The following is a 15818-nucleotide window of genomic DNA, read 5'->3' on the forward strand; positions in this document are numbered from 1 at the left end:
CTGGAGTTAGGTAGAACCTCAATGTGGCTTTCTGTTGTATTTCCCTGACAGATAGGGAGGCTGAACATTTTTTTTTTTTTCATATCTAGGTCATACAGTAGCATCGTTTGCTTCAAGGAGGATATTTTTCTTTTTCATTTCTTCAGTGACACATTTGTCATTTAGTAGCATGTTATTTTAACCTCATGTTGTTGTAAATTTCCTATTTTTCCTCATTTTTTATGTGGTCTTTAATGAGATGTGTTATCCATACCTACAATGTCAGGATAAACTTAAAGAGCAGCATGATGGACTTGGGACTGTTATGAAAGACTGTACTACTGTAATAACATAGAGGGAATAAGTTGGAGTAAGGGGATTTCTGTAGGGGGAAGGGAAATCCCAGAACCTGTGGGACTGAATCATAAATATACTTTTAAAATCAGAAATTTTTCTTATGTTTTAATGGATGCATTATTGTAGAACAGCCTGCTCAAAATTTCTTGGAAGAAGGGAGATTTGGTCAATATAGGAAGTAAATAACTAACTAACATGCAAAAGATATTGTGTGAAATATACTGGAGGTAGGGGTGGGTGCTGTGGTATAGTGGGATAACCACATCACATTTGGATGTCGTTTCATGTCCTGGCAGGTCTAGTTCAGTTCCTGATAATGCCTAGGAAAAGCAATGGAAGATGGCCCATGGTTTTGTGTCCATGCTGCCCACATGACAGACTGAGCTGAAGCTCCTAAGTTTGGCATGGCCCAGCAATGACAGGACATTGTCACCATCTGGGGAGTGAACCAATAGATGCAAGATCTCTTCCCTCTTTTTTCTTCTCTCATGGGAGCTCTGACTTTCAAAATAAGCAAATCTTTAAAAAGAAATATTGCAATAGGAAGGTAGAGGTGAAGTGAAAATCTAAACACACTTCGTAAGAATGCCCTGGTAGCATTACCTTCTATTAGCTAGTATAGAGCTGATAGTCCTATGTGCATGAACCAAGAGATAGGAAATTTTGGGGTAAAAGGCAAGCAAAGGAGTCAAAACTGGCAGAGGTCAACATTCAAGGCACTGCAGTGACAAGTCTGGTCCTTGCAAAGCCAGCAAATGGCAATGTGTGCTCTTTGATAAGCCATACTGCCAATAAGAGAGCTTCCAATTTGTGTTTCCGGTACTGTGCTGTAATCCTTGATAGCAAAGGATCACCAGAAATTTGAATCATGTTCAATGTGAAACAGAGAGACCACTATGAAGAGCAATCAGAAATCCAGAGTGAACTGCAATAGGTAGGGAGCCCCCCGCCTCAAAAAAAAGAAATAAAATGAAATATTTTAACTGGGGCCTGCACCTTGGCACTGAAGGTTAAGCCTTTGCTTGTGGTGGTGCTGGCATTGGGCATGGACACTGGTTCAAGTCCTGGGTGACTCATTTCTAATCCAGCTATCTAGTGTGTGCTTGGAACTGCAGTGGACGATGGCCTAAGTCCATAGGTCCCTGTACTGGAATGGGAGAGTGGGAAGATGTCCTTGGCCTGATATTCTGTCTGGGCCAGCTCTGCCAATTTTGGCCTTTTGAGGGAGTAAACAACTCTTTCTGCCTTTCCTTCTCTGTCTGCAATAGCCTTTCAAATAAAACTATCTTTTAAAATGAACTAATTAGTATTGTGAAAAACACAAAATGACATGTTGTAGCCTGAAACAAAAACACAAAATGGGGCCAACATTGGGGTACAACAGATTAAACCATGAATCAAGATGCTTGGATCATGTAGCAGGCTGCCTGTTGAGGCCCAGCTGCTCTGCTCCCTTTCCAGCTCTCTGCTAATGTGTTAGGGTAGGTGGCAGAAAATGACCCAAGTGCTTGGGCCCCTACTGACCACCCGGGATTCCACAATGGAGTTCTGGCTCCTGGCTTTGGCGGGTCCCAGAAGTCAAGCCTCTGCTGATATTTGGGTGATGAGCCAGTAGATGGAAGATATTCTCTCTCTCTCTCTCTCTCTCTCTGTCTCATTCTTTTCAGATAATTTTTTAAAGAATGTCAGTGAAAATCTAGAAAAGCTAACAATATTTTTGGGAAAATAAATCCAATGATGTGAAGGGTGTAAAATTATGGCAAAGCAGAAAAAGAAAATGAGCTGTTACCCAATCGATTGTTTAAATGTTTGTGACCCAACTCTAGTCAACAGCACCGGGGCAGGTTGCTCTTAAATATGCTACAGAGGCATGTGCAAGGAAGTTCAGTATGTCATCTGGCGCAATTGCAAGAAACTGAACACCAAGGGCTTCTTAGGAGAGAAATGAATAAATGTACTGCTCTGTGCTCATAGACTGGAATGTTACTCAGCAATACTGATAATTGAACTCTGTTTCTTTCAGTTAGGACATATTGATCTAGAAATAACAGTATTAAGGGTGAAAAGTATTTTCTAGAACTATATGTGAAATAACACTTAACTAAAAAAATACATGCATACAGTAATGTTATAGACTATCAATGAATACGTGCATATTTAAAAGGTAGATTGTAACCTTAAGTAATAAGAAAATGCAAGCTGATCTGAGGATAGTTGGTGTGCCTGGGAAAAGAGTAATATTACTGAGAATCAAAGCTCACAGGAAATTTCACCTGCATTTGGTTATTTTATTTATTTATTTTTTAAAATCTAAACAAAGTATTTTTAATCTTTGTTAGAAATACGTGAAACTATTTGTCATACTACTTTTCCCTGTTTAAAATATTTAATATTATAGAAAAACAACTGAAGTGTTGGTTTTTATTTGATTAGGGTTCTTTCCCTTATTTGTAAGCAGAGAGATCTTATGAAGTAATTTTTGTGTTTCAAAAAACTCCTTTGCAATTGCATACATGAGAAGCAGTTTATAAGTTGCAATGTATGTTATCAATGCAAAGGAGGTATAATTATCATAGCATATTCTTTTTTAAAGGAAAGTCAGTTATACCTGTCTTTTCCATTAAAAAAGATCACATCACATTTTATGAAGGATCAGTTTCCACTTCAGTGTGTGGACAGTGAGCATTATTTGGAGCTTTAGTTTACTAGGTGATTCCCCTTACACCAGAGGTTGCCACAACCTTTGGAGATAAATAAATTCCGTTTTTTTTCTTTCCACAGTGAATCAAAGCACCCAGGAGATTCAGGTCATGCTGATATTTTGTAATGCAAAATTCAGGGGCCAGATACTTCCAATTCAACATCTATTGGATGTTGCTGCCATTATTCCAATAAAATGGAATCTCATTGATCAGATTATATCAGGGACCAATATCATTCTTCCTAATATTATTTTAAACAAATAAATGAGCTTTTGAAAAGAATGATAAAAATCAGTCAACACCAGGCTATATCGTGTTTCTGTGTTAAGCTGCTGCCTATGATGCCACCATCCAGTATGAATGACAATTAGACACCCTGTTCCATTTTGTCTCTTTAACTCCTTGCTAATGTGCCTGGGAAAGCAATGGAAAACAGCTCCTTGCTTGGACATTTACACATGTGGGAGAACTAGATGGAATTTGCTTTGGCCTGGCCCAGGCCTGGCTGTGGGAATCACTGGGGAGTGTAGAGTAGACCAGAAGATGGAAGATTCTGTGTGTTTCTGTCTCTCTGCATTTCAAATCAATCAACCAATCCTTGAAGAGAGAGAGAGAGAGAGAGAGAGAAAACAAATGGAAATACACACCATTTGAAGGCAAGAAAGCAAAAATTAGGATTCTTCAAAAATAACATTTCCTTAACCATTCAGGGAAAGCTCTATGTGCTGTTATTGTTGAAAAAACATACTATGTGCCTAACTGATCTAGAAGGAAAAGTCAGTGTGGGAAAGGATAAGAGATACAGAAGCTGTTAAGTGGAAAAAAAAACTGAATTCCACTTTAAATACAGATGGATAACTTCATAATTTAAAGGGAAGAAGAGAGTCAATCATTCATCGAAATTCATTTTTAAAAACAAGGATTTTAAATTATTAAAGAATTTTTTAAAAAGATGATCAGATTTATAATAATTCATAGACAATTTAACATTGTAAGTATAATTTCTTCCCTCTCTCCCTTCCTTCTCTATTCTTTTTACCTTTCCTTCCTTCCTTTCTCTTTTTATCTTTTTTCAATTTTTAGGATACTGTATTTTGACTTACAAAGTTTTCATGCATTAGTAACAGTTCAAAAGCGAGAAGACCATAGTTCAGCAGGAATATAGGCAAGACACAAACAATAATCACATGAAAAGATATCAATTTTATTCATGTAGAGTGAATTTTAAAATAATCATAGATCATTACTAGTAGCATACCATTTTTAACTGTTTGGAAAATCTATGAAAGTTTGATAAAACTGAATTTGCAGAAATAATGAAATAATGATATCTACTTTTTTTTTTTTTTTACTATAAACTTCAGTCTATGGAGTACAGTAGTGTAACTAATAACTTCAACAAGATCCCTGTACCACAGGCAACAAAAGCAAAACCTGACAAATGCAATTATGTACACAAGCTTTTCCACAGTTCAGGGAATGGTCAACAGAGTGAGGAGATGGGCAGCAGAATGAAAACGATATTTATTAGACTTGTATGTGACAAGGGCTTAATATCTATAATGTCTATCAACTCTTAAAAAGATTTCCTAAACACGTAGAAAGAGACATGTAGTGGAGAAGTAATCTCTCTACTGGGTATATACCCAAAAGACATAAACATTTTATCAAAGAGATATTTGTACCTCCATATTTATAAGCAGCGCTGTTTACAAAAGACTAAATAGCCTATCAACTAATGTGCTGACCCTCAAACAAATCAATAAAGAAAATGTGTGTGTACATACACAATGTAATAGTACTTGTCTATTAAAATAAAATTATTCCATTTACATCAAAATGGATGCAATTTGGAGTGAAATAAGCCAAACATGGAAAGAAAAGCGCTGCATAATGTCCCTTATTTGTGGGAGCTAAAATAATTTAAAACAACAAATTAACCTTTGGGCAGATGTCAAGCACAGCATCTTCTGAAATGTAAAACTCAGAAAGTTCTTACTCAACATCTGTTGTGTCACACACGGAAGTGTTCTTCCGTCACAACAATCATGCTGCTCATACAGTGACACACATAGGGGATTTTGAGAAGGGCAGCTTCCTCAAGTATTGTGCTTCGAGGCCATCAAAACTGCACCTTAGACTGAGTAATGATCATGAGAAAGACACTGTTTTTAGTTTCATGGGCATGATGTATCTGTTTTTTAAAATAAAGCATTAGCTCAAAGATTTATCTTGTATTTCTTTACCTTTTCTCTAAGTGACACGTTAACTATCAGAGGTTTAATGAGGGATATCAATGTGGTAATATAACTACAGTTTACTCATCAGCATGGCTAAATGTAAACGTTTCTTATTCTGCCCTGCATGCGCTCTGCAGTGTCAGCTCCTCCAGCTACCTGTTTTATATAATCAGACGCAGAGACAGTTTAACACTTGTCCCTCCTTTTGATTATGAACAGAGGAATGATGACTAAAAACTTGTATATTCCCCTGTTACTAATTTACCAGGTTACAAAGCTTAATTTTGGAGCTTAAAATTGATCTTTTCTTGTAATGACATTGTGACTGGGAGGGTGAGGCCGTCTCCTTCGGCACTGATATCTCATATGGACTGTGGCTCATGTCCTAGCTGCCCAACATCTGATGCAGCTCTTTGCTGATGACCTGTGGAAAGCACCTGGTTGGGTCCCTACCACCCACGTGGCTTGTCCTGACTCCTGGCTGCTCCTTGGCTTAACCTAGGCTGTTACTGTCACTTGGGAAGTGAGTGAATCAATGTGAGAGCACTCCCTCTCTAACTTTGTCTTCCTCACTCTCTGTAATTATTTCAAATGAAAAAACTTTTTAAAATTGACTTTTTTCTATAGCATCCTGTTAAAATTGCTTCTAATAATTGCCCTTGAATAAGGGAAGAGATAATAAGTTAAAGTGATCCAAAGAAAATAATGCAAATTAGAATTTGAAATATTTCCCTATGTAAGTACAGCTGATTTTCTTCTACTTAAAATCATTTAATGTTCAATTAAGCTGAAACCTAATTTTTGTATGAAACAGTAAGGATGGGAGGGAAACCTACTTTTTTTCTGGTATGAGAGAGGGCACTACCATCCACTGGTTCACTCCATAAATAACCACGATACAAAGAACTATGCCAAGCTGCATCTTGGAGATGGCAACTCAACATCCCATGTAGGGTTACCTTCTGCAAAATGCACTATGAAGAAGCTGGAAATGAGATACCGAGCTGATATTTAATTCAAGCATTTTGACAGGGCATGTGGGCATCTTTACTTCAAACACTATGCCACACACCTGCTTTGTGATTGACTTCCTTCCATGCACTTCATACTTGCATGAAACTGGTCTTTCTCCCCCACTCAACGGTATGCTTGAAAATATTTAACAACCAGTTCTTAGTTGAGAGAGGGCTTTACTTGTAGCATTTCCAATTTCTGCAAAATCACATTCCTCACTTGGGCTTTTGTTCAGGTACTTCCATGAATCCAAGTGGCTTGCTCGATTCCTGAAATTTTAACAGTCGACTATTACGAACTGTTTTATCCAGCTCCAGCATACTGCTGTCTTCCATCCCCACAAGTTATCTCAATTTTATTTTATTCTTTTGAATGAAAATGGCAGTGCTGTTTCATCTGTGCCTGAGAAGCTCCTATGAATTTCTATAAAATGCAGCTCAGATGTCCTTTCTGAGCTTTCTCAGGTGGCTCATCACTGCTGTATCAGCATTTCTCCACAGCATAAATGCTTTTCTGTTAAATTGCTCACAATATCTTATGTCTTTAGTTATCTCCTCCCCCATTAGACTACTGATATACTGGATAGCATCCATGATTTGCCAGAGGGATAATAAATGCTCACAGCCCAACAATATAGGACATAATATCACTGTTTTAATACCTAAGTTTTATAAAGTTGCATAGATTAATAGTCTAAAGCTTCATTTTTCTTTGTTTTTGTTTTCACTCTTTGGCATTGGCCAAATTATTTAGCATCCCTGGGCCTAGGTTTTTTTTTTTTAATCCATAGGAGGAGTATTTGGAATTGAGCTCACAGGGCCCAGCACCGTGGCCTAACAGCTAAAGTCCTTGCCTTGAACGCACCGGGATCCCATATGGGCGCTGGTTCTAATCCCGGCAGCTCCACTTCCCATCCAGCTCCCTGCTTGTGGCCTGGGAAAGCAGTTGAGGATGGCCCGAAGCTTTGGGACCCAGCTCCGGATCGGCGCAGCACCGGCCATTGTGCTCACTTGGGGAGTGAATCATCAGACGAAAGATCTTCCTCTCTGTCTCTCCTCTCTGTATGTCTGACTCTATAATAATAACTAAATAAATAAATCTTTTAAAAAAAGAATTGAGCTCATAAAATTGTGGTAAAGAATTGTCTGTATGGTTCAGTTTAGTGATGAGTTCTGGGAATGAGTCGCCAAATGATAAAGGCAGGCTAGAAGTCATTTGTGAAAGCCCTAGAGAGGGACCACTATTGGTTCTGACAATCATGAGGAGGGGCAAGGGAGACCCTCATGTGCATGTGTTGCTATAGTGAAATAGCTTTACAATTTTTTGGGAAATTGAAGGCACATTCCTAAAATTTGGTGTCATATATTTTATCTTGATATCCCTTGTTATTTTTAAATCTCCCTGTATAAAGTGTAAACTAGATTTCACGTTTGTTTCTCCTAGTAGATACTTTGTAACATTTTGCTGCATCCATTTAATCTGAAGTCTCCTGTTTTATGCCTCTCTTCTTCCAGCCAATGCCTGCAAGATACCTTTCCTTTGACTGTTCAGTCTTGCATTATGCCGAAAGACTGTGAAACTACTGAGTGGTCGGCCTGGACCCCCTGCTCCAAGACATGTCGTTCAGGCAATCTCTCACCAGGATTTAGGAGTAGGAGCCGGAATGTGAAGCACATTGCTGTTGGCAGTGGTAAAGAATGCCCAGAACTTCTTGAGAAAGAAGCCTGTATTGTTGAAGGAGAACTTCTGCAGCCATGTCCCAGGTAGGATGCATTCTTTGGTATATTTCAATGAAATAGCAAAAGGTTGTGGTGGCAGGGGTGTTAACAAATAATGAAAGGAGCAGTTGCTCATATTTGTTGGTTCTTCGCTGAGTGTAACAGTTCTCTATTTGGCAGTTTAAGGTATCGGGTGAAGAGCATGGCCTTTTTTGATACTGACACCTTGGGTTCAGATACTATTTCTGCGATTAGTTATATGACTGTTGTCAAGTTCTCTAGTTCTAGTGTTTAGTCTATTTGTTAGCAATACTATGTCTAGTGCTTGTCACATAATAATTCTTATGTATTATTACTGATAGGACATGCTTAATTTTCTGAAGCTTTTAAAAATTTATGTAAAAGAGTGCCAGGGAGGGGGGGAGGGAGGAGAGAGAGAGGGAAAAGATCGTCCATCACTGGTTTCTTCTCCAAATGCCCACAGCAATCAGTAGCCAGGACTGAATCCAGCCAGGTGCCAGGAGCTCCATCCTGGTGTCCCACACGGGGAGCAGGGGTCTGCTCTACACTGGATGCCTCCTCTGCTGCTTTTCCACATGCATTAGCCAGGAGCTAGAGCAGAATATGAATAGCTAGGACTTGAACCAGGTCTCTCATGTAGTTGATCAGTGTCAGAAGCCACCACTTAAATTATGCCGCATCACCACATTACACCAATACACTTAATGCTTGCATCAACCTAATAACTCCATTCTGAAGTGTAGCTATTGATGCTCAGAGAGATGAGATTAAGTAATTCCTGAAGTTGCTTGGTTAGTGATTACCAGCAATTTCATTCTAAGCTGCTTCTGTTTGGAGTATTTTTTTCCATTCCAAAGTCCCCAGGAAATCAAAGCAGAATGAGAAAGGAATTAGTACTTGTTAATAATTGTATTGTAACATCGTGATGTTGATCATGTTTTCCCTCTCCAACATCTGGCAGAGATCTCTAATTGTGTTTTCCTCTAGGTTGTTGAATGAGAGTGGCCCAGTATGATAATGACTTAGATGTTTGGGACATCATTTCCAGATGTCTGTTTGAGATGGATTTGTGGTTATTCCTGATTGATAGCTGCTCTGAACTGTATCTGTTAAATCTTTGTATGTTTAAGATGACCATTTTGTTTCTTGTAGCTTCTGAGATTTGAGACTCATTTCCACAGCAAAAAAGAAAACAGTATGAAAAATTAATTTTTTGCTGAAACTCATCACTTGATGATGTATGGAAACTATGTAGAGTACACCATAGCAGATGTTGTGGTCATATGAAAGTTGGGGCTTAGGAAGTCTGATTCCCTGCCTCACTTCCGGACTGGAAGCAGTGTTGATTGAATATAGTTTTTTGAAGTAAAATGGTTGCTTAGATCATTATCATTTCTTATCTCAAAAGTAGACAGTAGATGGAGTTTATGATCCATTATATATTAATTAACAATTTCATGTTGTATTGAACTTCATTCTATCTTTCAAAACATTAATTCTAGAGCAGACTAGGGGCTTTAAAATGGCTTAAATCTTGGTTATCTGTCTTCTTTGAAATTGGCTACACTTAATGTTGTATTTCCATCACACACTTACTGTGCAACCTTTGAACAAGCTGCATGATTTTTCTAATACCTTTCTCTTTTCAATAGAAGGAGTGTCATAACACTGGCTGTGTTGCCACTTTGAAAGTCAGGATTGTCAGGGGTGTAAAACATCAACCGCCACACATAATACATAGGAGGCACTGTAAGAAGGATGCTTCTTATAGTTGCTGCTTGGAAGTGTGACTATTTCCTCTAGGAAGAAAAATCCCTGCTTTCTTTGGGCAGTATAAGGGAATAACTTCAAGGCATGGGAATTTATGTCTTCTGGGCAACTTGTAAGCCCTTTGTCCCATATGGAAGTATAACTCAGTAAAATTTTCATGAAAGGCAAACAGGAATAAAATCTGAGTTTAATGATCACCTTAATATGTTATTTCTCTCAAGGAGTGACTAGTGAATTCTTGGTACTTGGTGTCTTTGAATGTCTGCTGACTTGTAAACATACTTCCATTTTCTTGGTCAATATTTATTAAAATCATCTTAGAAGTGAGGACCATGCCCTCCTGATGATAATGGGCAAGTTGAACTGGATCTGCACTTTCGTTAAATAACACCTACCCTTTGTTGAGTATTTATTGTTGGCTGATAATTCTAACTCAGTTTAACACTATGTGTGAAGAATATTTGGATAACACTGAGTTTATCATCCAGATGAGACACTTTTGAGAGTGAAAGGGGTTAAAACTGATACTAAAAAATAAACAAACAAAAAACAACAAAAATAACCTGCTACTAGGAATTCACACTCCAAGTTGGTATAGTTCTGAAGTCAGTGTGTTTTCTGTTACATTATAGTGACTCTCAGGACAGGCAAAGTAAAGACAAGCATCAGCACACAGCATATATTATATATATATACGCACACACACACACACTCATGTATGTATGCATTCATTCCTATGTAACATGATTTTCTGTAAGAAGTTAAATGGAGTGGCAGAAAGTTGAGATGTATCCAAGATGAATTTCTGTATTGATATTCATTTGATTGAACCTTAATGTGTGGGAAATAGATGCTAACAAAGTTCATTGGTAATAAACTCAATGCTCTAGCTCTGCTCCTTGAAATTGTTTCTGAATTTGACATTTTAAACAAACCTTTCCAAATGGTGAATCTTTAGGAAATGGGAGTCTTGAAGAATTGGCTGAAATAACAACCAGTGTTTTCTAGGGAAAATAATGTGTTAGTTGATGATACTGTTGTGGGAAGGAGGATAAATAAATAGTAATAGCATCACTTAACATTTTTGCTTGTCTGAAATCTGGTCTATGGCCTCTAGCATAGGAAATGTATACAGCATTAAGGCTGTACACTAATTTTTGTTGCTAATTCAACATCAGTGATTAAAATCAATGGTGAACAAAAAGATTGGAAACCAAAACCTGTTAGGGAACAAAAATGCTCAGTTCTCCTTTCCTTGAAGTTATGACCAATTCATGTACATTGAGCAATTTAATTTGCTATATTTCTGTGCAGTAGGAAACTGTATTTTTGTGACTCTTCATTTTTTTAAAGTTCCCAGAGTATGTGGCTTGATTTTTACCCTTCTGCCATTTCTGCTGAGGGAGATATGTTCATTCATTCAGTAAATATACATTGAGCTCTTGCTATATACCAAGCACTGTGTTAAGTGTTTCAGATACCTCGGAGAGTTTACTAGACGAAGGTCTCTTCACCTATGAAACTATGAAAACTTAAGTGAGGACACATCAAGTAAACAAACAGTAAACTATGAAGCTTTAGAGCAAAGTAAATACAAAGGACCCTGGATATGGGTTGTGTGCAGGTTCCAGATTTTAACAGGGTCATTAGAGAAGCCTCTCTTGAACAAACGCCTTTGAGTGGTCCGCATTTAAATGGAGTTAGCAATTTATTTGGTTTGATAATTAGAGGTAAATTTACTCTGGAATTTGAGTACTGGGAGAAAAATGCTCGGTGGTTGCATATTCATTTTCCTCAGGTACATAGCTTTGGAGGCTGCTCTTTAGCAGCTGGGCTTGCCTGACCAACACTTGAACTGCGAAGACCATGGATTTCAATCTCTGACTCAGGATTTCATGAGAGGAATTTTAACCAAAGGGAACACTCCTGGAACCACCATGCTTAGGATATTGCCTTGCGGCTACTTGAAAGGAGACAGAGACTAGGAGGTGCTGTACTGATCCAGGGAGTTTTAGAATTGAAAAGGTGTAAGCATTGTGTTGCCCAATTGTGTCTTCAAAGATATGTCCATGTGGAATGTCTGTATTGCAAGGTGGAGGGTTAGCCTGTTGAGCCCCCATTCCAGCCCCAGAGATGATTTTTGACTGATATAAACAGGCCATTAAAGACCTGTTAGCTCCAGCATTAATCATCTACTTATAATTTTACATATCTGCTTCCCCCGGCTACCCCCAGCATGTTACTGTGGTGCATGGGTGAGGCAGGCTAAATGTTTGCCACTCTTGATATTATTTTGGTTTTGTCCTGTTGATGGGCGTTGTGATCCTAGGCATGGTTATTCTCTGACCTCCAAAGCAGAGAGACATGAGTTGTATAAGATACTCAAAATAACATTAAGGGAGGCTGAGGGCACCTTGTTTTTTGGCTAAGATAAAGAAAACTGAAGGGCACAGTGTCAGTGATGTTGCTATTAAGTACGTCTTGTCAGAGAGCTAGCAGTATCTGAGTTGGGAATAGCTCCTTAAGCTCCCTTGTGCCTACATAGAAGGCCCCATTATGGCTGAAGACCCTGCAAGTAACATAGAGAAATATTGAGCAAATGTCACCTGCACTCATGTGTTTTAGCAGTGACACCACAGATGACCCACCAGCAACTTCTAGTTCCCCTTAGGGAGAAAACAGTTTGCTTGTGAACATGGCTGTTTTACCTCTCATAGGAACAGTAAGAGTTTCACATTGAATATAAGACAGTACCATTCAGGGGGATAGTAACCAATGTGAAGTAATACTGAGAATTGGATATCAAGGTAGAAACTGGGTGACTGATGGCTTTCCAGTGACCGTGTGACAACACTACTTAGAAAATCTCCTCTGCAACATGTTTCAGTATCCTGGTCTGGCAGTGCAGTGATGGGGCTTTTATACTCCATCTCTCCTTGCTTCTGCGGTACATGAATTTATCTTTTGAATGAATCAAATAGAACTCCTTCTCAAGAAGTCAGCCTGTGTAGCTCATGCTGAGAGAGCAAGCAAGTCTTCATGATTTGCCTGTTAGATAACTCAGAAAAACCAGCCTGGTTCTCCCTAACATCTTTTGGAGGACTGAATGTGCCTTTTCATTTTCTAGATATAATTTCTTTCCCTTGAGAAAACTCCGGGGAGGGGTTTCAGGTGACCCTTGAATGCAAGGAAGCTGCTCAAGAAAATGATAGTGGTTAAAAAGTTGACTTGCTTGTTTCTTCCTTTGCCTGTGTAAAATGAGTCTCATGTTGTGAGGGGATGTGTGTGTACTTAATCATTGCAGTGATCTAATCACCACTGTGATTAATTTGGTTCAGGAAACTGAAGACTTTCAACGTGTGTTCGCTTTTTAAAACAATTTGTAAATATATATTTGCTTATTAGGAGGGCAAAATTGCAGAGAGAGGGAGATGGAGACACACAGAGAAAAGGACCTTCAATCCAATGATTCATTCCTCCAATGATTGAATTGGTTTGGGACTGGGCCTGGCTAAAGTCAGGAGCCAGAACTCTATCTGAGTCTGCCTTGTGGGTGTCACAGGGCCATCTTCCACTGCCTTCCCAGACACATTAGTAGGGAGTTATTTTGCAAATAGATTAGGCTCCATAGGAACCATATGGAATGCTGGAGACACCAGCAATGGGTTAACCCAGTTAGTTGGCCCCTACTTGGTTTGTTCATCTCTAATAATCATGTACAGTATGCACCTTCAAAATTAGTATACACAGCCTGCTAGATCTGTCTTGCAAGATTCAAAGTTCCCATTGATCATCTTCTGTAAAATGATGACTATTTTGCTTGCTTGCATTTTTAAATTTATCATGGAGCAGCACCTAGAAAAGTATTTCATTAGTAAAAGTTGGATAAATGACTGAATTAATAAATGCTCAAACATATAAATTGATTATTTTTATTTATTTGAAAGACAGAAGGAGAGACATGCAGAGATCTTCCATCTGCTCATTCACTCCACAAATTCTAGCTGTGGTCTCAATAATTAGGCAACCATCTGCTGTTTTCCAGACTTGTTAACAGGAAGTTCGATCAGAAGCAGAGGTAAGGGGCCTGGTATCATGCTATGGCAGGGTAAGACATTGCTTGCAATGCTGGCTCTCCACTTTGTACTCTGGTATGTGTCCCAGATGCTTCACCTCTTGTCCGGTTCCTGCTAATGTGCCTGAGAAAGCAGCAGTAGCAGATGGACACGAGTCCTTGGGTCTCTGTACATCAGGGACTCAGATGAGCCCTGACTGTTGTGGCCTTTTGGGAGTGGACCAGCCAGATGGACAATCTTTTTGTCTGTCAGTCTCTCTCTGTAACTGCCTTTTGAATCAATCATAATCTTAAAGCAGATGCAAGGTTTGATCCAGCCACTGTGCTTTGGAATGAGAGTGTCCTAAGCAATGAGTTAAAACACTATACCACAATGTCCACTTCTTGTTTACAGGAATTATTAAATGATTATATGTGAGTAATTCAAGGCAATTTTTAAAATAAAAAGCAGATGAAATTGGTGCATTCAAAAAAGATTGAAGAAAGACATCTGCATAGGACCAATGGAGCTTTCCACAATCCCGCATGGCTTGCATGTTTCTAATGATATGCCTGGTGTTCAGCTAAAATGTCTGTTGTCCTTGGATAATATGAATTGTTTCAAACATAGTGCAAAGGCAATCACCATCTGAATTTGCAGACATTTGCTTTCTGGATACATCACCTGGTTTTTTAATCTCCTGCTGGTTTTCTATCACAGCACTTTACCTACCTATAGAAGGAACTGAATAAATGGATGTCAAATGAATTAATGAGTTTTTAAAAGAAGTTCTTTTTAATTGTGTAAAAAAGCGCCGCTTGTAGCACTTGAGCAGGAAAGGAATCATGACCCAGGACACTTGGAGAAAATTGTTATAAAACCAAACCAACAATTTATAAAGAATGTGGAAATTGTTTCAACAGGAGACTGATTACTTTTTATAAAGTCAATGCTAGTGCACATAGCTTCATGAGTCCCCATTGTGCCACTTCACATCCTCCTGGATGGAAGATTTGTTCCCCGGTTAGTGTAAGAAAGTTAACGTACTGTTAAGTGCTGTGCATAGTGATACAAGTCTATTAATAATACATATGTGGAGTTTGGCTAGCAAAGCCATCTGCTGAAGAGCAAAGAGTTTTACACTGCAGAGTAGCTTTCCATAATCAATAGTTCCACTCTACCCAATAAAAAATTACTGGAGCAGAAAATGTTCTAAGAATGATCAGTTCCCCTTTATTTTGGTCATCTGTTCAGCAAAAATGATAAGTTAATTCTTTTCTAAATGCACTCATAACTTTAAAAGAACAACAGATATTGCCATAAATTAGTCATGGTACAGTACGCTGGTTTTTTATATATGTGCATGTAGTTATTTTGAATACCTTGCACCAGCGTTTCGATTCCAACAGTGTTTACAAATCTATATGTGCTTAGTCAAAACATGACCATTAACTAATGTGATTATTCTTTCTATCATCATTTAATCACTTCAGATTCTATTCCATGTTACTTTGTTTTAAATCTAAGCTCTTAGAAGAAGGGAAAGTGAAATCCAGAATCTGTTAGCAATTCTGAGCCTTATAAAAGTGGCAAAGCTTGAATTCTAAAGGGCAGAGGTTGCTGTGAAACTGTGACGGTCATTGCATCTTATGGTTATTAGAATCATTTTATGTCATTATTAGAATGGAAGTCTGTGAAGAACAGACACTAATGTACCTCCTATTCTAATGCTGATTTTGCTGATTTAGGACATCTCTACCTATCACCTCATAGCAATGACTCTTACTCCTTTGTCTTCCTTCTGCCCTCAGTGAAGGGAATTGTTTGGCTATGTGATTCCTTAGGTTGGACAACGTTATGCATAGGCAACAAACTACATACTTGGGGCTAACAGTTAATCCCAAGCCCCAAGCTTTTCTAACTTACATTTGCCACTGGATATGTCTTGATGAAAGAAAAAAA

General features: G+C 38.4%; 1 protein-coding gene across 3 annotated transcripts in view; it reads left to right on the forward strand.

Annotated features, from left to right (window-relative positions):
- The window catches only part of THSD7B (thrombospondin type 1 domain containing 7B), a 777161-nt gene that overhangs the window by 190893 nt on the left and 570450 nt on the right, over positions 1 to 15818 (forward strand). For all 3 annotated transcript variants that reach the window (XM_058664450.1, XM_058664449.1, XM_058664451.1), the window contains exon 3: positions 7807 to 8055. In XM_058664450.1, coding sequence (XP_058520433.1) covers positions 7807 to 8055 — 249 coding nt within the window. The remainder of the gene's footprint in view (positions 1 to 7806; positions 8056 to 15818) is intronic.

The sequence above is a fragment of the Ochotona princeps genome, chromosome 5, assembly GCF_030435755.1.
Source record: "Ochotona princeps isolate mOchPri1 chromosome 5, mOchPri1.hap1, whole genome shotgun sequence".
Taxonomy (NCBI): Eukaryota; Metazoa; Chordata; class Mammalia; order Lagomorpha; family Ochotonidae; genus Ochotona; species Ochotona princeps.